General features: G+C 34.7%; 1 protein-coding gene across 2 annotated transcripts in view; it reads left to right on the top strand.

Moving 5' to 3' along the window:
• Nucleotides 1-21388, top strand: part of SLC44A5 (solute carrier family 44 member 5) — a 379083-nt gene that overhangs the window by 338485 nt on the left and 19210 nt on the right. For both annotated transcript variants that reach the window (XM_060023840.1, XM_060023841.1), the window contains exons 11-16: nucleotides 6026-6157; nucleotides 9675-9774; nucleotides 12062-12154; nucleotides 12643-12730; nucleotides 13233-13495; nucleotides 13999-14093. In XM_060023840.1, coding sequence (XP_059879823.1) covers nucleotides 6026-6157; nucleotides 9675-9774; nucleotides 12062-12154; nucleotides 12643-12730; nucleotides 13233-13495; nucleotides 13999-14093 — 771 coding nt within the window. The remainder of the gene's footprint in view (nucleotides 1-6025; nucleotides 6158-9674; nucleotides 9775-12061; nucleotides 12155-12642; nucleotides 12731-13232; nucleotides 13496-13998; nucleotides 14094-21388) is intronic.

The following is a 21388-nucleotide window of genomic DNA, read 5'->3' as shown; positions in this document are numbered from 1 at the left end:
AGTATCTCTAATTCATAGTTTCCTCAACTGTATAATAGAAATCTGTGAGTGTTAATAAATAATGTATATAAAGTACTTAGAGAGCTGCCTAGCACATAGTAATTGTTCAGTAAATGGTATCTATTATTTTGTTATTATGCAGGAATATTATTGAGGAAAGAGGACTTGAAGCCCAGGGAACATACTTTTATAAACAAACAAACAAACAAACAAACACTGGACAGGAGTGAGAAAGTAATAGAAAAATAAATTGGAAAACACTGCTGAGATTTTCACATCCACCAGTATGGAAGACTTAATAATCTGAAGGGTCCTCTTGCTATGAAATAATGGCATAAAATAGTATTGTATTGTTTTATGTAATGTATTTTTTTGATGAGCTTACCAGAAGTAAAGGAAATCTCCCCAAAAGGAAAACCATTTTAAACCCACAAGCTAAAATGTGTGGAACCGAGCAGGAAGCACATATGAAATTATGGGCGGACCATACCAGGGCTACAATCAGGACACTTAGAGCCAGCAGGAGAGTAGAGGGTCAGACCTGAAACTCCTGGAGTAGGTCTGGGATCCTGGAAAACGTATAAAGTGACCCCAGTTTGGTAGTACCCTTTGGTTGCCAACAGAAACAAATATAAATCCCCTCTAGATGAAAGCACCTTCAATTCAGATCACCAGGTTTCCACAGATTAAATTTAACAAAGTATGAGTTACAATCAAAGATTACCAAACATGCAAGGAAATGGTCTTTTGCAAGAAACAAAAGAGGGCTTCCCTGGTGGTGCAGTGGTTAAGAATCCACGACACAGGTTCGAGCCTTGGTCTGGGAAGATCCCACGTGCTGCGGAGCAACTGAGCCCATGCTCCACAACTAGTAAGCCTGTGCTCTAGAGCCCACAAGCCACAACTACTGAAGCCTGTGCGCCTAGAGCCCATGCTCTGCAACAAGAGAAGCCACTGCAATGAGAAGCCCGTGCACCGCAATGAAGAGTAGTCCCCGCTCACCACAACTAGAGAAAGCCCGCGCACAGCAATGAAGACCCAACGCAGCCAAAAAATATATATAAGATAAATAAATTTATATAAAATAAAGAAACAAAAGAAACTATAAACATCAGATTGAGGCCTCCAAGAATTCAGATATGGATTGATACAGAACATGAGATAATCATGTATAAAATGTTTAAGAATTAAAAATACAATTTAAAAAGAAAGAAATCATCAAAAATATCTAGGCATACATGAAGATGAACTAAATAGAACTTTTCAAAACAAAGCAATATAGTGTTAGATTAGAAATTAAATTGATAAGTTAAATAGTAAAATAGAGAATTAATGAACTGAAAGATGAACCTCTGAAATAATTACTCAGAATACAGCAGAATGTGACAAGAGGACAAAATATGATTGTGTGGTTAAGAGAGAGAGAATAGATTGAGAAGGGCCTAAAATATATCAACATATTTGAAAGATATTGGCTGAGAATTTTCTAGAACTGATGAAAGGTATAAATTCAAAGATACAGGAAGCTCTAATTATACCAAGGAGAGTAAGGGAAGTGACACCCATATCTAGTTGTACTTTCTTTTATTTGTTCAGTCAACAAATATCAGTTGAGCAGCTGCTGTGTAACAGGCACTATTCTAGGCTCTTGAGAAAGAACAGTAAAAAGACAAATGTTCTTACTCTCCTGATACTTATAGCCTAAGCATATTATCTATTAGAAGGTGATTCTTGCCATGAAAAAAAGAAAATGTAGAATAGATAAAGGGGCATTGAGAGTATCATGGTAGGGCAAGGAGAGCAAATTGCAGTATTAGTAGGGTAGGCCTTTTGGAGAAGAGGTCTGAGAAAACACTTGAAGGAGGCAATGGAGTTAGCCATTGGAGATAAAGGAAAAGTTCTAGACAGTGAGTACAGCTAGTGCAAAGTCCTGAAGGTGGGAGCGTGTTGAAGAAATGGCTAGAATGCTTGTGTAGATGAGTGTACTGAGTAAAGGGGAGAATAGGAGATGAGGTCATAGAATTTGTGGAGGGCCAGAGACTTATAGATTATTGTAAGATCTTGCTTTTTACTCTGAGTGAAATGGGGAGGCAAGGTAGGGTTTTGAGTAGAGAAGGGATATGAAATGATGACAGCTTTAGTCCCTGTGTTGAGAAGAGACCATAGTGAGGCAAGAGAAGAAGCAATGAGATCACTGAATAGGTTACTACAGTAATTCATGTGCCAAATGAGGGAAGCTCAGACCAAGGTGGTAGCAATAAGGATGGGCATATAGGTTTTTAATGTAGAACCAACCGAATTTCCTGATGGATTGAATGCAGTTCATAAGAGAGTGTCAGGAGTCAAGAATGACTTCTAAGGTTTTAATCCAAGCAACTGGAGAGATGGAGTTGACATCAACTGACATAGGGAAGGTTTGAGTGGAGCAAGGTTCTAAACCTTTTGGTTTAGAAAGGGGATTGATCAGAAGTGTAATTTTGAACATGTTGAGTTTGAGATGTTTATTAGGCATTAAAGTGGAGATGGCAAGCAGGCAGTTGAATATATAGTCTGGAGTTAGAAAGAGAGAGTTAGCCTAAAGAAATATAGTTAGGAGTCAGGAACACTAGAGCCATGAGACTCGCTGAGATTACCCAAAAAAATAGGTATACATAGAGATGTCGACCAAAGACTGAGTTCAGAGGTCCTCCAACATTAAGAGGTCAGGGAGAAGAGAAGGGACCAGCAAAGACACCTGAGGAAAAACAGGTTTTTTTGAAAACTAAAAGCAGGTGATGTTATAGAAGCCAAGTTAAAAAGCAGCAACAACAACAACAAAAGCGGAGGGCATGATAAACCATGTCAAATGGGGCTGATAGGTCAAGAAAGATGAGAATTGAGAAACTGAGACTAGGCCTTGGATTTAGAAATGTGATGAGATCACTGGTAATCTGATGAGGGCAGTTTTGGTAGAATAATGAGAAAAAAAAGTCTGGTTAGAGTGGATTGAAAGAGGATGGGAGGAGAGGAACTGCAGATAGACAACATAGATGGCTATTTTGGAGAGTTTTATTGCAGTGGGGAGTAATTGGGCAGTGGATTGGTGGAAGAGTGTCAAAGAGTGTCAAAAGTAGAATATCTTTTGTTTTATTCTTTAAGATGTGAGAAAGAACAACATGCTTGTATACTGTTTGGAACGACCCATTAGAGAGCAAGAAATTAATGATGTAAAAGAAAGAAATTGTTGTGAAACTTCAGAAGACCAAAGACAAAAGACTTAAAACAACTGGAGAGAAAAGACAGATCATATAAAAAGGAACAATTAGGCTGAAGCAGACTTTTTTTAAAATTATAAAATTTTAAATTTCTTTTTATTTTTGGCTGCATTGAGTCTTCGTTGCTGCGTGTGGGCTTTCTCTAGTTGGCGTTGAACGTGGGCTACTCTTTATTGCAGTGGCTTCTCTTGTTTCGGAGCATGGGCTCTAGGTGCGCAGGCTTCAGTAGTTGTGGCATGTGGGCTCAGTAGTTGTGGCTCGCGGGCTCTAGAGCGCAGGCTCAGTAGTTGTGGTGCATGGGCTTAGTTGCTGCGTGGCATGTGGGATCTTCCCAGACCAGGGATCAAACCCGTGTCCCCTTCATTGGCAGGTGGATTCTTAACCACTGTGCCACCAGGGAAGTCCCTGAAGCAGACTTTTTGACAACAACAAAAGAATTAGAATAATACCTTCAAAGAGCTAAGAAAAAATAACAGTCAACCTACAGCTGTACACCCAGCAAAACTATCTTTCAAGAATAAGAGTAACATAAAGATATTTTAAGATAAGTAAAAACCAGAGTTTACAAATAGACATATACTAAAGGGATGCCTACTTCAAGAAGGAAAATGATTCCACAAAAATGTATGAGATGCAAGAAAGAATGATGAGCAAAGAAAATGAATTGGTAAATGTGTAGGTAGAGCTTAACAACCTTTGTATAAAATAATGATAATATCCAATTTTTTGAGGTCTAACTGTACATAAGTAAAATACAGAGGAATAATCAGACTGGGGTGATTACTGAGTAATCTAAGTTTCTTGTATTTCCTTGTGTTGACTTTAGACTTGGTTAGTAAGTACACATAGTCAATTTTCAAGGGTAATTTATTCTAAAAACAGAGAAGACATCTCTGACCAGTAGAGGGGGAAAATAGAATATAAACAAACAAAAACTGATCAATTTTTAAAGGACAAGAATTGGAAGAAAAGAAGTACAGATACAAAGTGGAACAGGAAGAGCAAAAAGTAAGAAGGTTGAAAAATAAGTATAGCAATACATTAAATATAAATTTATTAAGCTCATCGTTTAGAATACAGAGATTGTCAGGTCAGATTAAGATATAAATATACAAATTGGAGCTGTGCTATTTACATAAGTTACACAAAACATAAGGAAATTGGAAGTTTCAAAGTGAAGGGATAGATAAAAATATACTAGCAATCATTAACCAAAAGAAAGCTGCAGTAGCCATAATAATATCAGACAAAATAGATTTTGGAATGAAAAGCATTGCTAGGGATATAAAGGATACAGTTTACTAAAAAGATATACTAATTCTAAACATCTAATAATAGCCTCAAAAGTCATAGAACTATGAGAATTAATAATAAATCAATAAATAATAAAACTTTATGGCATATAAATACCCCTTAAGGAGATATTTCAACGTATCTTTCTGCTAAAATAAGAGAATAATAAGCACAGGATTCAGAATAATTGTTCTTTGGCAGGGAGAGGCAGTAGGTATGATAGGATGAAAATCTCAGGTAGAAGAAAAATTTTTATTTTGTGTAATTAGAGCAAAATTAGGATGATAAAATCTTAAGATAGGTGATACATTCATATGTGTTTATTTTACTGTATGCTTTAAAACCAACATCTGCCTTACATATAATTTTGTATGTATCAAATATTCCATAAAGCATTTTTAAAGGAATTTTTAAAAATTCACAGGGAAAGCAATGCCTAAAAGGAAGGGATTTATCTTATATTTCTTTGAGAAACAACTGTCCTTTCTAATTTAGTTTTTTGTCTTTCCATGGGCCATACCCTCTCACCTTGTATCTAGGAAAAAAAACGGTTAGTTTACAGTTAGAGGTTTTAAAAGCTATTTTCCTCATTATTGCTAGAACATATCCAACGGACCTAATCCAGACTCATGGGTCATTAAAATAAATAGGCCTCTTAACTCTGTTTTCTACTCCCACTTTATCTAGACCATGTGAAAAGTCATATACAGTTCGAAACACAGAGTCTTGGGGAAAATACAGTAAGTCCATGTTTGCCTTTCCTGGACACAATCTTTGATAAGAATATGCTTTTAGACAGTTCCATCAAGACATTCCTTCACCATCGAAAAGATTTCACAAGGCTATTTTCAACTTAAATGATTTTTTAAATTTGCTTTTTAAATAGATTATATGTTAAAAGATAAAAAGTTTATACAGTGAAAATTTTCCTTCTCATTCTACTCCTTAGTCACCAAGTTTCCCTCCCTGGAAGCAAAAAAGATTGTATTTCTATGTATCCTGCCAGAGATACTTTACGTGTGTATAAGAAAATATATATAGTTCTTACTTCTTATATGAATTATAGCATATTTTTATATCATTTTGTACTTTTTTCCACTTAACAAAACATGTGGTGATCATTCACTAACACTAGACTTTCTCCTCTTTATATGGAAATGCAGTATTCTACTGTACAAATATACCATAATTTTTTTAACCAATCGCTATTGATGGACATTAAGGTTGTTTCTATTTAAAAGGTCATTTAAAGCCAGATGTTGCCACAGTCATCCAAACAAATACTGAAAACATTTATACTGAATACAGTAGCACATTTAGACTATTAGATACACATAAAATATTTAATTTGAAATATGAATCTTCCTTTGTAAAAATGACCATGCTGATCAATTTCATGTAGATATGTGTTATAAGTGTATAGCTTATATTTCAGAAAATAGCATTTTATATTAGTCTACTTTTCTCTCCTTTTCAAGGAATATGGCACTGTTACCGGGAATACAGCAATCTTCAGGGACAGCCAAATGCTCACTTAACTGTATTTCACATCGGGATTCAGACTGATATAAGCATGTACTTTCAACTGAAACAAACATGGTTCGCATTTAGTGAGTGGATTTTAAAAACTTGTTTGTTAAAATTGTAATAACAAGAAAGCATCTTTTTGTGTAAAGGAAAATTTGGGTTGGTATAACTTGTTAAAATATACTTATTGCTAATGTCATTAAAATAAGTGTGTCTATAATAATACTAGGTACAATAAATGGAAAAGTCATTGAGGGGAATTTATTATATAATCTAGGAAAATGTTACTTTACAATGATCTCAAGCTATTTGCCTTCAACTTAAAATGGGTTGGATATAGACGTTTATAGCCATTAATCTGATATCCAAGAAAGGTATTTTAAAAGGAAAAAAATGCTTGATTTTTCAAACTTGTTTTTAAAAATAGAAAAAGGAAAAAAAAAAGCAACAAATTTTTCATAGCAGGACTTTTAAACAACCTGTTATAGAATTGGAATAATAAATAACTGAAAAGAAATTTACATTTTTGAAATGTTTATTTAGATTGAGTTAGTTAAGGGTAATATTAACAAATATTTTAAAAGCTAGATGATTTCAGAGATGGCTTCAATCCTATATTTCTAGAATGGTTTTATTATACTAGTCCTTGCACTTTACAGAGATTCATGTTATTTATTCAAGATTTTAAAGATGATCTGTAATTACATGGTGCTTTAAAAATATTTCATCTTCATATGTTGTTGAAGTTAGAGAGCCAGGGAAGACAAGTTTGAGGATGCCTGGTAAGGAGCCCAGAGGTAGCCTAAGAGGGGGGCAGTATCTTGGAGAGTATCATGATTCCAGCATGGATCCCATCACCATAAATCTGAAAACTTAATTTTGCCACTTCACCCAAAAGTCATCAGGGACAGGCTCACAACATGTCACCAGAGTGCCTTTTTATTCGTTAAAACTATTAGGGTACTCTCTCTGTGACCAGAATACAGACATATATACCACCTAGGACACTGCTTTCCTGGGGTCAAGGCATATGGGGAATCAGATCGCTAGTGAGAAAGTGTTTTTGGCAGAGACCCTTGGATAGTCTTGAGAGATGTTTTCTTAAGGCTTATGCCAAGCTTGATGAGCTAGTCCTGCTGCACAGAAGCCCCCACCAGATTCTTTTGTCTGCCAAATTCAGTTTTTCTGTGTTCCTTGGATAGTACTAGATCAAAATGCCAAATTCTTGCTCTTTGGGTTCCCATTTCTAGCCCTCACGCAGCTAATTCCCTTCACATAACACATTATTTTTTCAAATATGTTTCAGAAGAACTTCATTGATAGCCATTTTTTTAACTATAAAAATCAGGTGTCTTAGAACTTAAATCCTCATTACTTTTTCTGAATTTGAGTGATTCCATATCTCCTCAGCAGTCCACTTACTGTCATCTGTCATATCTAAAGATGACAAATCTCATCCATTATGTATTGAAACCTCTAGTTTTACTCTCAGATGGATCTTAGTTACAGGTTCTATGGTCATCCTGCTGCTGTCTCTTAAGGACCTTCAACACAAAAATCATTGAGATGATCAGAATCTGCCATTGGAGAAGTTGAGAGGTACTTTGAGGAGAAAACAGGGCTTGCTTTTATTTTCAAGTCTAGCAATACTTATCTCTCCTCAAATGAGTGTTAGCTTTCACAACGCATTTATCAGACATTAATTGATTACTTGCTCTGTGTTTGATGAAATCCTGGGCACCAGAGACAAGGGTATACGTATGAAATTATACTAATTGACAGAAACACTAAAAATATGCAGTTATACATGCAAAATGTATAATTTTTATGAGTCTTGGATTGTGTTAGGAGATGGTTCTATTCTCATTTCTATTAATTATCCCAGCCTCCTTGGTAAAGTTAGATTTATACCAGCTTCTCTCTAGGGGCTCAAAAAATATGTTTCTATTGTTTGCTCTTGCTCAAACAAAAGGAGGGAATATAATATATAAATTCAAAAGACAGTTAAATTTCTCTAATATAACCATTTAAAATATGTAATTTTGTAAAGGTACAAATTTAATATGCAATGTTCTTTTTCAATGCAATTTCAGAACATAAAGTGACTGATATATTTCATATTCTTAAGTTTGTCCAAAGAAGATAGTGATTTTAGGTTAATATGGCTATACTCCACAATTTTGGACTCAGTTTAGTTTTAAGAGAATCAAATTTGCATAAAAACATAAATACATCGTTTAACTAAAAGAAGATGTAGTAGCGAGATGACACCTTCCTAAGATCCTCTCACATCTCTGGGTTAACTGATTTCTACTTACTTGGAGATACTAACTGAAGTGGGATGTATTATCCGAATCTCAGTGGTATGACAATAGAATGAAATAATGAGTGCCCTATTGCTGGAAGTGTTCAGACATGAGCGGAATAACTATCTAGCAAGAACGTTAGAACGGATTCTTTCATGGGTAGGAATTTAATTTAACTTTCCATTAAGTTTCTTTTATAATTTCAGATTTTGTTATTAGCAGTACTATATTTCCTTAATTTAGGATCCATACCTTTTCACTTTTTAACATCTCTGAGGTCAGGATGCATTTTATAATCAATGAATAGACATTTAATAAAGGATTTCTTTACTTTTCCTGAAAGGATATTACTAAATTGAAGGTATGTCTTAGAATTGAGGAAATATAGTAATTAGGACTGTTTGGCTTTAAGTAAAAAGAAACAAAGGAACAAGCTGGAGGCAAGGCAGGGGTATTTATTCTAAGAATATAGAAGTGTCTCACCAAACTCAAAGTAGCAGAAAAGCAGCTGGACTTTCAAGTGTATGTGGATCCAGGAAACAAAAAGCCAAAAAGGAGCCAAGATTTCCTCCACTTGCTCTCTTTCTTTACACATATACATTTTATTCTTTCTTTGCAGGTTCACTTACTTCACATAAAGATGGTTTTTACACAGTTTATTAAATGTATATAACTCTTAGTTCAAGAGATTTATACACTTCAATTCAAAACTAACTAGATTCCCTTAATTCTAATTCTGAGACTTTTATTACACAACTTGGGTTGGGTTTACACTCTGATTTCATCAATGGCAGCCATGATAGGTGGCGTGTGAAACTTAAAATGTGGCATCTCAGAACCCACCCCGTCCATCAGCAAGATCAATTAATTAAGAGGCACTGTGAGTGGGGAGGCAGTCCAGAAATTTTCTTCTGTAATGATTCTCTTACTCAAAGGAGTGAAAGTGAAAACATCTAAAATAGAGTTGCCTAAAGCAGCCCTTCCTTTCTTCCATGCCTATTTTCTCATTTCTACAAATGGTGTGAAATGTTTCCATAGATAAAATGAAGCCTGTCCAACTGAGTTGTTTAAACTCTAGCTAAAAGTTTTAATCTACATTTTTTTAGCATTTCTGGGAGGTTTTGAAAGTGAATTTCTAAAACTGGCATTTTTGGAGAGGTAGCACTGCTTAAATTATGAAGTGTCAGAATTGGTAGAAATAATCATGAAGATCAGTTCTAACTTTTGCAGAGAAAGTTTGCTTTTGGGATTGATTTGAATCGCACACTATTTTTTTTCCCCCCCCCGTTTAAAGTGATAATACTCTGCATCCTTGAAGTGTTCATCATCCTCATGCTGATCTTCCTCAGGGACCGAATCCGCATCTCCATTGCCCTGCTGAAGGAGGGGAGCAAGTAAGGCCTTGATGGAGAAACTCATATACTGTATATCTATCAGTCATATCGATCACTGCTTATTTGTAGATGCCCCAGACTATTTTCCCTTTAAGATGGCTTGTTAAATCTGCTTTCCATTCAAGAAGACTTGTTCAAGTTCAGACTCTGCCACGTATTAAAAACTTCATGCTAACAAATCTTTCAAAATCCCCAAACCTCAATTATCATAGGGTAAAATAAAGCTAAAACTCATGTATTCTATGCACTAGCACTTTTTTTTAAACACCAAATATATGTTAGGAGGATAACTTATGTGAAAGTAAGTGATAAAGTGCTATATAAAAGTTAGTTATGTTATATTATTCCCATACTGAGTCATATGTTAATATTAATGTTTGAGATCATTTGCAGAACTTTAAATCACCATAATTCTATAAAGCCAATTATGTGCTCTTGCTAGTTTTGTATAAATAACAAAACTTGCCAGTAGACAGAATAATTGGTCCTAGCACTACCAGACTGTATATTTTGTAACTACAGCTCTCAATTCAGGAACATTTTATACCCAGAGCCATTTTTATTTTAAAATGCTACAGAATAGGGGCTTCCCTGGTGGCGCAGTGGTTGAGAGTCCGCCTGCCGATGCAGGGGACACGGGTTCGTGCCCCGGTCTGGGAAGATTCCACATGCCGCGGAGCGGCTGGGCCCGTGAGCCATGGCCACTGAGCCTGCGCATCCGAAGCCTGTGCTCCGCAACAGGAAAGGCCACAACAGTGAGAGGCCTGCGTACCGCAAAAGAAAGAAAGAAAGAAAGAAAGAAAGAATAAAATGCTACAGAATACACAGTTTTTCATAAAATTCATGTTGTGAGGTAATAAGACCTACAGTTTCTAAACTATTCCAAAAGGTCACTTGAGGATAATACTTTAAACTTTTGAATAATGCATGGAAACAGCAAGGAAAGTGTTATTACAAAGCCAATAGGTCATGTTCTCTATTTAGAATGATGGAAACTGAGGTGTTAATGGCCAAGGACCAAATTATTTTAAATAGTCTTTGAGGATTGTTTTAACAAAATCATCATCTATAATAATAATAGTGCCACCTAAAGCCAGTGTTTGAAATAGTTAACAAGCAGTTTGTTAAATTAAACTCTGTCCTTCCCAAAATAACTGAAGCCCTATCATTAGCCACTGAAAACTACTGATTTGCTGGGTTATTTCTTAAATAATATGATACTGTACAATTCAGTTATCCCGCTGCTATGCCTCTAAATGTGTGTGTGTGTGTGTGTGTGTGTGTGTGTGTGTGTGTTAAAGGGCAATTACTACTGTGACTGGTTAATAATTTTTTTCAAGGGAAAATAAGAACTGGAATAAATGTGCATGAGAATACAGGGTAAACATAGGGATGCTTAATAATTCACTGAACAGCAGTGTCTGGGGAAAAGAGAGAATAGCATAGCCCAAATAGTGAGGTGGCGAAGGTAACAAATACAAAAATGAATCTAAAATGTGTCAGTGCATTAGGAGTGGAAATAGTTCCATCATAGTTCTCAGTGGCTATATCAAATAGCATAGGGTTAATTCAGTATCATATGCTGAAAAGATTATAGGGCAATTAGGGTATGAATATTTTAGAAACCATATCTTAGGAGGAAATATCAAAATAATTATTACCCTGGAGAATAAAAGAATAATGAGTTGCTTGAAGGGTTGCTGTATGGAAAAGGTGGTCCTTTCTTCTCCAGAAGGTAGTGGATGTGAATTACATGCAGGCAGATAAGGAAGGACTTTCTAATACTTTGGTTGTTAAGAAAATAGAATAAGCTGTGTCATATAAAAGTAAGTTCCTTTCACTCAATGAGATCACCAGAGACTAATGAACATGTTTTGAAGATAGTTCAGAAGGGATTCTTAAATTAGGAATGGATTCTCCCATTTGATCAGATGATCTTCAAGGTCCTCTCTAATTTTAAAAGTCTAAGGAAAAGGGAGAAATACCATGATTATAATGCATCAAATATTTATGCGTCAGTCAGAAATAACCAAAGAGGAGAAGGTTTGGGGAACTTTTGGCAGGAATCAAACATGAGCATTGAAAGAATGCCTCTAACTTACTAAACATGAATAAATAAAATTTTAAAACCAACTAAGGATACATCAGCAAAAAAGAGTTGATGGTTATTACCACTGTTCTTGGAATGAATTCAGTCAAAGGCTTATTTCTAGTTCTAACAGATAAAATTTTAATTGAGAAATTATAACTGGATCATTTTCAGTTTCAAATATTTGTTTTATTTTAGAGCCATTGGATACATCCCTACTACCTTAATTTATCCAGTTTTAACTTTCATTTTACTCTCAATCTGCATTTCCTACTGGGCTGTGATAGCAGTGTATCCTTTGGTAATTGACTCCTTCAAACCTCAGGTACACACTACTATTCAGGAGCTAGGAGTTTGTCTGTTTCCATCCGGGAAAGACTAGGAACATCCTAAAGATATAATTGATATGATGATGATGATGGTGATGATGATGGAGATTATGATTGCTAAGCTCTAAAAATGTTTCAGTGTACCAATTGAATTTCCCCTCAGATAGGTCACATGGTATATTTTGTTTTATTTTGTCTTCACATGTGGTACTCCTCACTCCTCCTTTGTAATACGTAAAAAAATCTTTTTATATTTCACTGTTTTTAAGGGGCCGCTCAGTGGAGCTGACCCACATTATATTACTCTGGTTCTGAAAATGAATGAATTGTTAAAAGATTAGTTTTTTGAAATTAATCTTTCAGTGGACTTTTGAGTTATTTGCATTACTTTCTTGTCCATTTACATTCAATCTACCAGCAAATAATTTATCCTTAATAGAGTTCACTCAGTTACTTGGCTACATCAGGGGTACCTATATACAAAGTCATAGCCCCAGAGGGGCAATGTAAACATGAAAATAAAACCTGTAATCCAGAGGTAAGTAAAATAAACTCTTTCATTTACTGCAATACAGAACTCTACTGTATTTCATCTAGCAGTAGTGGTAGGAATCATCCTGAAATAGAGACCATGTGCATTGATGAGGATCACTGTAGAGAAGGGGAGGGTGGGTCGGGTGTTAGCAGGAGAGCACTGAAAACGGTAGGCAGAATAGAGAGAAGGCACTGCTATTTCCTGAGCTCACTTGTCCTGTCATACACCTAAGAAGCAGGCACAGTCAACAACAACACTAATAAATGTGAAATTATAGTGGATGCAGACTGATGAACATACGATGGAAAAATGAGGTACTTTCCAGAGCTCATTAAAGAATTGTATAAAGTGATATTATAGAAAATAGAAATAACAGCAGAAGCTAATAGGAAAAAAGCAAGATATGCAATTGGGGGCCACACAAGAGAAGGCAAGGAAGGTGTTATCTTGGAATAGCACTTAATATTATATTATTCGTGTTTTTTTTTTTTTTTCCTGAGTGCAGATTTTTAATACAACTGAAATTGCCAAAGCTTGCCCTGGGGCTCAGTGTCGTTTTGCTTTCTATGGTGGAGCGACCCTGTACCATCAATATATCACTACCTTCCAGATATTCAATCTATTTGTCTTTCTCTGGCTTATAAATTTTGTCATTGCATTGGGTCAGTGTGCCCTTGCTGGTGCCTTTGCTTCTTATTACTGGGCCTTGAAAAAACCTGATGACATCCCACCATATCCTCTTTTTACTGCATTTGGACGAGCCATAAGGTAAGTTTCACACTGAAACCTACACCTATCTTCCCAGTTATGTTTAGTGTGTTTATAATTCAAGTGGCAAAGTACTTGAGGTCAGAGGTATAATTCAAGATTCATAGATGTCCACTGGCTTTGTCTGGTTTTATAGCCACAGTTTTATAATCCCTACCCAGGCGAATATCCTTCTAAAAGGTTACTGGAGAGAAGAGGTAGGGGAGGGCACCAAATTAAAGATTAAGGACTAACTTGTCTGTGTTTCTTCATTGCTCAGCTCAAACATAAAATCATCATAAGATGACAGGCTATTGGTATCATTTTCATAGATGAAGTGCAAAATGGATGTCTATGGTTTAAAATCCTCTATGAAGACCTTTGTCAATCTGAATAAGAGAGTATAAGAAGCTCTTTCCTATCAATCCTTCTGCAGATCCCTTTTACCAATAAAAATTAACTAACATCCTTTTAGTTAATAGTAAAAATATTTTAACTTTTATTCTCATTTTATCTTTGCCCAGATATCACACTGGATCCCTAGCATTTGGATCTTTAATTCTTGCAGTAGTTCAAATGTTCAGATTAATCCTAGAATACTTGGACAAACGTCTTAAACGTAAGATTCCAGAATTCATCTTTTCTCAGACTTCCTGACTTCTGTGAATAGAATAGATTGGGTCAGGGGGTTGGGGGGGACATAATGACTGTAACTTGGACACAGTAATAAGGATGGATGTGGTCAGATTGGGGAGATGTTTGGAAGGAAAAGCCAATAGGACTTGAGGGATGGAATATGGTGGGGGGTGGGGTGGGGAGCAATGGTAAAATAAGAGTAAAAATGTGTGATGCTATTTACTAAGATATGGAAACCAGTAGAAACAAATTTCAAAGAAGAGATTTAAAACTGTGTTTTTGACTTGTTAATATTGAGAAGCATGGTGGAGATGTCAGGCAGTTCCAAGTCTAGAGCTCAGGACAGGTCAGGCTTAAAATATAAATGTGGCCATTGGCATAAATCTTCATACTTAACACATACAGTTTACAAACACATAAACTCTGCTTGGGTTGTACTTTAAAATATTTTATTATTAATTATCAAAATAATCTTGAAACAGAGCAACCAAGTTGGAACACTCACATTTCCTGATTTCAAAACTTAATACAAAGCTACAGTAATCAAAACAGTGTGGCACTGGTATAAGGACAGACATATAGACCTGGAAAAGAATAGACAGCCCTAAAATAAATGCTTACATATAAGACTATTCAGAGGGGGAAGGAGAGTTTTTTTCAGCTAATGTTACTAGGAAAACTGGATATCTACATTCAAAAGAATGAAGTTGGACCCTTACTTTACACCATATACATAAATTAATTCAAAATGGATCAAAGACTTAAACATAAAAGCTAAGACTATAAAAGCCTTAGAAGAAAGCATAGGAAGAAATCTTCTTGACATTGGATTTAATGATGGTTTCATTATTTTAATGATCATTTTAATGATGATATGACACCAAAAATACAGGTAACAAAAAAGAAAAACATAAATTAGAATTCATCAAAAAAATAAAAAGTCTGTGCATCAAAGGACACTATCAAGAGAGTGAAAAGACAACCCACAGAATGGGAGGAGATATTTGCAAGTCATATATCAGATAAGCAACTAATATTTAGAATATATAAATAACTCCTACAACTCAACAATAAACAAACAACCTATTTCAACATGGACAAAGGATTTTTTAAATTAAGTAAATTTTTTTCAGCTTTATTGAGGTATAATTGACAAATAAAATTGTAATATTTTTAAAGTGTACAACATGATGATTTAATACACATATACATTGTGAAAGGATTCCCACATTTAAGGTGGGACACACCTGTCCACCTCATATACTTCCTTTTTTTTTTCCTTTTTTGGTGTGAATGCTTAAGTTCTACTCTCTTAGCAAATTTCAATTATACAATACAGTATACTCAACTATACCTACCATGTTCTACATTAGATCCTAATACCTTAGTCATCTTATAACTGAAAGTTTGTACCCTTTTACCAGCCTCTCCCAATTTCTCCCACTCCCAGCATATGGCAACCACCATTCTATTCTATTTACAGGCATTTAACATTTTTTCCCTACGTATAAGCAATACCATGCATATTTGTTTTTGTGTGGCTTATTTCACTTAGCATAATGCCCTTCAGGTTCATCCATGTTACTGCAAAAGCAGGATATCTTTCTTTTTAAGGCTGAATAATATTCCATTTTGTATATATAATGTAATTTATCCATTGATCCATTTAATGACACTTAAGTTGTTTCCATACATTAGATACTGTAAATAATGCTGCAGTGAACATTGGAGTACAAATATCTCTTCAAGATAGTGATTTTGTTTTCTCCAATTATATATACAGAATTAGAATCACTGGATCATATAGTAGTTCTATTTTTAATTTCTTGAGTACTGTTTTAATTTCCGTACTGTTTTCCACAATGGAGTAATCAATTCACATTCCTACCAACAGTGTACAAGGGTTCCCTTTTCTCTTCATCCTTACCAACACTTGTTATCTCTTGTCTTTTTGATAAGAGATATCCTAACAGGTATGAGGTGATATCTCACTGAGGTTTCGATTTGCATATCTCTGATAACAATGTTGAGCACTTTTCATGCACCTGTTGGCCATTTTTATGTCTTCTTTGAAACAATGTCTATTCAGGTTCTTTGCCCATTTTTTATTGGGTTATTTGTGTGTTTTTTGCTGTTGAGTTCTATAAATTCCTTGTAAATTTTGGATATTAACTCCTTATTACATATGTGGTTTGCAAATATTTTCTCCCATTCAGTAGGTCGCTTTTTCATTTGTTGATGGTTTCCTTTGCTGTGCAGAAGCTTTTTAGTTTGATGTAGTCTCACTTGTTTATTTTTGCTTTTGTTGCCTTTGCTTTTGGTGTGAAATCCAAAAAATCATTGCCAAGACCAATGTCAAGGAGCTTACAACTATAAAATCTTCTAGGTTTCAGGTTTTACTTTCAAGTCTTTAATCCATTTTGAGTTGATTATTGTGTATGGTGTAAGATAAAGGTCCAATTTCACTCTTTTGCATGTAGATGTCTAGTTTTCCCAGCACCATTTATTAAAGAGAATATCCTTTCCCCATTATATATTCTTGACTCCGTTGTCAAGAATTAATTAACCATATTGCATGGGTTATTTCTGGGCTCTCTATTCTCTTCCATTCATCTATGTGTCTATTTTCATACTGATACCATACTGTTTTATTACTATAGCTTTGTGATTGAGTTTGAAATCAGGAAGTGTAATGCCTTTAGCTTTGTTATTCTTTCTTGATTGCTTTGGTTATTTGGCCCTTTTGTGGTTTCATGCAAATTTTAGGATTTTTTTTTTTTATTTCTGTGAAAAATGGCATTGAAATTTTGATAGGGATTGCATGAAATTTGCAGATCACTTTGGGTAGTACAAACATTTTAACAATATTAATTCTTCCAATTCATGAACATGGAATATTTGCCACTTATTTGTTTCTTCAATTTCTTTTGTCTACAGCTCACAGTTTCCAATGCACAAATATTGGGTTGGCGAAAAAGTTCATTTCGGTTTTTCCATAACATGGCAAAACCAGAACAAACTCTTGGTCAACCCAATAATTCTCCTCCTCATTTAAATTTATTCCTAGGTATTTTATTGTTTTCATGCAATTGTAAATGAAATTTTACTCTTGATTTCTCTTTCCAATAGTTAGTTGTTGGTGTATAGAAAGGCAACTGATTTTTGTATATTGATTTTATTTCCTGAAACTTTACTGATTTCGTGTATTAGCTTAAATATTTTTTTGGTGGACACTATAGGGTTTTCTATATATAATATCATGTGATCTGCAAATAGAGACAGTCTTACTTCTTGCTTTCTGATTTGGATACCTTTTATTTCTTTTACTTGTCTAATTGCTCTGGCTAGGACTTCTAGGTACCAAATTGAAAAAAAGTGGCAAAAAAAAAAAAAAGAAAAGAAAAGAAAGAGAAAAGAAAAAAGTGGCAAGAGTAGGCATCCTTGTGTTGTTCCTAATCTTAGAGGAAAAGCTTTTGGCTTTTCATCAATGAGTATGATGTTAGCTGTGGGCTTGTCACATATGGTCTTGATTACGTTGAGGCCTTCTGTAACCAGTTTATTGAGAGTTTTTATTACTAAAGGAGGTTGAATTTTGTCAAGTAATTTTTCTGCATCTATTGAGATAATCATGATTTCCTCCTTCATTTTGTTAATGTGGAGCATCACATTTATTGATTTGCATATCTTAAATCATACTTGCATCCCTGGAATAAATCCTACTTCATCTTGGTATATGATTCTTTTAATCTAGTATTGAATTCAATTTGCTAATATTTTGCTGAGGATTTTTGCATTTATGTTCATCAAGGATATTGGCCTGTAATTTTCTTTTCTTGCAGTGGCCTTGTCTGGCTTTGGTATCAGGGTCATGCTGGCCTCATAAAATGTGTTTGGAAATGTTCTCTCCATTTCTATTATTTGAAAGAGTTTGAGAAGAATTTGTATTAATTCTTCTTCAAATGTTTGGTACAATTTCACAAGTGAAGCCATTTGATCCTGGACTTTTCTTCGTTGGGAGGTTTTTGATTACTGATTCAAAATCTTTACTAGTAATTGATCTGGTCAGATTTTCTATTTCTTCATGATTCAGTTTGGTAGGTTCTATGTTTCTAGGAATTCATCCATTTCTTCTAGGTAGTCCCATTTGTTGGTGTAAGATTGTTCCTAGCATCTCTTATGATCCTTCGTATTTGTGTGGTATCAGTTGTAATGTCCCCTCTTTCATTTCTGAATTTAAGTCTTCTCTCCTTTTCTCTCAGTTAGTCTAGTGAAAGGTTTGTCAATTTTATGTTTCAAAAAAACAGCTGGTAGTTTCACTTACCTTTCCTATTTTTAAGTCTCTATTTCATTTATTTCCACTCTGATCTTTACTATTTCCATCCTTCTATTATCTTTGTACATAGTTTCTTCTTTTTTTTTTTTTTCTTTCTAATTCCTTGAGGTGAAAAGTTAGGTTGTTTGAGATCTTTCTTTCTTCTTAACTTAGATGTTTATTGCTATGGACTTCCCTCTTAGGACTGCTTTGCTACATTCCATACATTTTGGTATGTTGTGTTTGCATTTTCTTTAGTCTCAAGGTACTCTTTGATTTCCCTTTTGATTTATACTTTGACTGTTGGTTGTTCAGTAGCATGTTGTTTAATCTCCAGATGTTGAATTTTCCAGTTTTCTTCTTGTAATTGATATCTAGTTTCATACCACTGTGTTTGGAAAAGATGCTTGACATTATTTCACACTTCTTACATTTATTAAACTTGTTTTGTGACCTAACATATGATCTATCCTGGAGGATGTCCCATGTGTACTTGAGAAGAATGTGTACTCTGCTGTGGTTGGATGGAATGTACTGTAAATGTCTGTTAAGTCCTTCTAGTCTAATGTGTAGTTAAGTCCAGTGCTTTTCTGTCTGGATGATCTATCCATTGTTGAAAGTGAAATTTTGAAATTCCCTACTATTATTATATTGCTATTTATTTCTTCCTTCATATCTGTTTATATTTGCTTTATATATTTAGGTGCTCCAATATTGGGTGCATAAATATTTATAATTTTTATATCCCCTTGATAAATAGACACTTTTTTCATTGTATAATGACCTTTGTGTATTGTTTCAGCTTTTGGCTTAAAGTCTATTTTGACTAATATAAGCATAGGTACACCTGATTTCTTTTGGTTTCCATTTGCCTGCAAAATCTTTTTCTAATCCTTTACTTTCAGTCTAAGTATGTCTTTAAAGGTGAAGTGAGACTCTTGTAGGTAGCATATATTTGAGTCTTTTTTAAAAAATTTCTTTCAGTCCCTCTATATCTTTTGATTGGAGAATTTAGTCCATTTACAATTAATTGTAATTATTGATAGCTATGGACTTACTGTTTCTATCTTGTTAACTATTTTCTGGCTGTTTTATAGTTTTTGTTTCTCTCTTCCTCTCTTCCTTTGTGATTTGATGATTTTCTGTAGTGGTATGTTTTGATTCCTTTCTTGTATCTACTATGGTTTTTGCTTTGTGGTTATCATGAGGCTTACATAAAATATTTTATACTTATAACAATGTGTTTTAAGCTGATAACAACTTAACTACAAATGCATACAAAAGCTCTATGTTTTATACTCACACACACATTTTATAATACAATGTGGTTTTTTTTTTGCGGTACGCGGGCCTCTCACTGTTGTGGCCTCTCCCGTTGTGGAGCACAGCCTCCGGACGTGCAGGCTCAGCAGCCATGGCTCACAGGCCTAGCCACTCTGCAGCATGCAGGATCTTCCCAGACCGGGGCACGAACCTGTGTCCCCTGCATCGGCAGGTGGACTCTCAACCACTGCACCACCAGGGAAGCCCACTACAATGTTTTTGATATCACAGTTTACATCTTTTTATATTGTGTATCCATTAACAAGTTATGTAATTATAGTTCTTTTTAATACTTTGTCTTTAACCTTTATACTATAGTTCTAAGTTATTTACCTACCACCATTACAATTTTAGAGTATTTTGAATTTAAGTATATATTTACCTTTACTGTGAGTTTTATACTTTCATATATTTTTATGTTACTAATAAGCATCCTTTTGTTTCAGCTTAAAGATATCCCTTTAACATTTCTTGTAAGGCTGCTCTACTGGTGATAAACTTTTAGCTTCTGTTTGTCTAGAAAACTTTTACCTCTCCTTCAATTCTGAAGGACAACTTTGCCACATAGATAGAGTTTCTTGGTCAGCAGATTTTTCTTTCAACACTTTTAACATATCATTCTACCTCATTCTGGCATGCAAATTTTCTGCTGAAAAATATGCTTATAGTATTATGGGGATTCCCTTGTATATAAGAAGTTGCTTTTCTCCTGCTGCATTTACCCACCTTTTAACTTTTGAAAATTAATTTTATGTGAGTCAGTATGGATCTCTTTACATTGATATTCTTTGAGCTTTCTGGATCTGGATGTCTCTTTGATTTTGCAGGTTAGGGAAGTTTTCAATCATTATTTCTTTGAATATATTTTCAGCCCCTTTCTCTTTCTTCTCCTGGGACCTCTGTAACATGTAAAAAGTACATTCTTTTTAATTTTTCTTCCTCTAATTGGATGAATCCCACTGCCTTGTCTTTGAATTCATCAATCCTTTCTTTCTTTCTTTTTGAATTTTCTTTTATTTATTTTTTTATACAGCAGGATCTTATTAGTTATCCATTTTATACATATTAGTGTATATATGTCAATCCCAATCTCCCAATTCATCACACCACTACCCGCCCCCCCACCACTTTCCTCACGTAGTGTCCATACGTTTGTTCTTTACATCTGTCTTAATTTCTGCCCTGCAAACTGGTTCATCTGTACCATTTTTCTAGGTTCCATATACATGCATTAACATACAATATTTGTTTTTCTCTTTCTGACTTACTTCACTCTGTATGACAGTCTATATCCATCCATGTCTCTAGAAATGACCCAATTTCGTATCTTTTTATGGCTGAGTAATATTCCATTGTATACATATACCACATCTTCTTTATCCATTCATCTGTCGATGGGCATTTAGATTGCTTCCATGTCCTGGCTATTGTAAATAGTGCTGCAATGAACATTGGGATGCATGTGTCTTTTTGAATTATGATTTTCTCTGGGTATATGCCCAGTAGTGGGATTGCTGGGTCATATGGTAATTCTGTTTTTAGTTTTTTAAGGAACCTCCATACTGTTCTCCATAGTGGCTGTGTCAATTTACATTCCCACCAACAGTGCAAGAGGGTTCCCTTTTCTCCACACCCTCTCCAGC

The sequence above is a fragment of the Delphinus delphis genome, chromosome 1, assembly GCF_949987515.2.
Source record: "Delphinus delphis chromosome 1, mDelDel1.2, whole genome shotgun sequence".
Classification (NCBI taxonomy): domain Eukaryota; kingdom Metazoa; phylum Chordata; class Mammalia; order Artiodactyla; family Delphinidae; genus Delphinus; species Delphinus delphis.
Note: the sequence above shows the minus strand (reverse complement) of the source record. Positions and strands in the feature narration are given on the sequence as shown.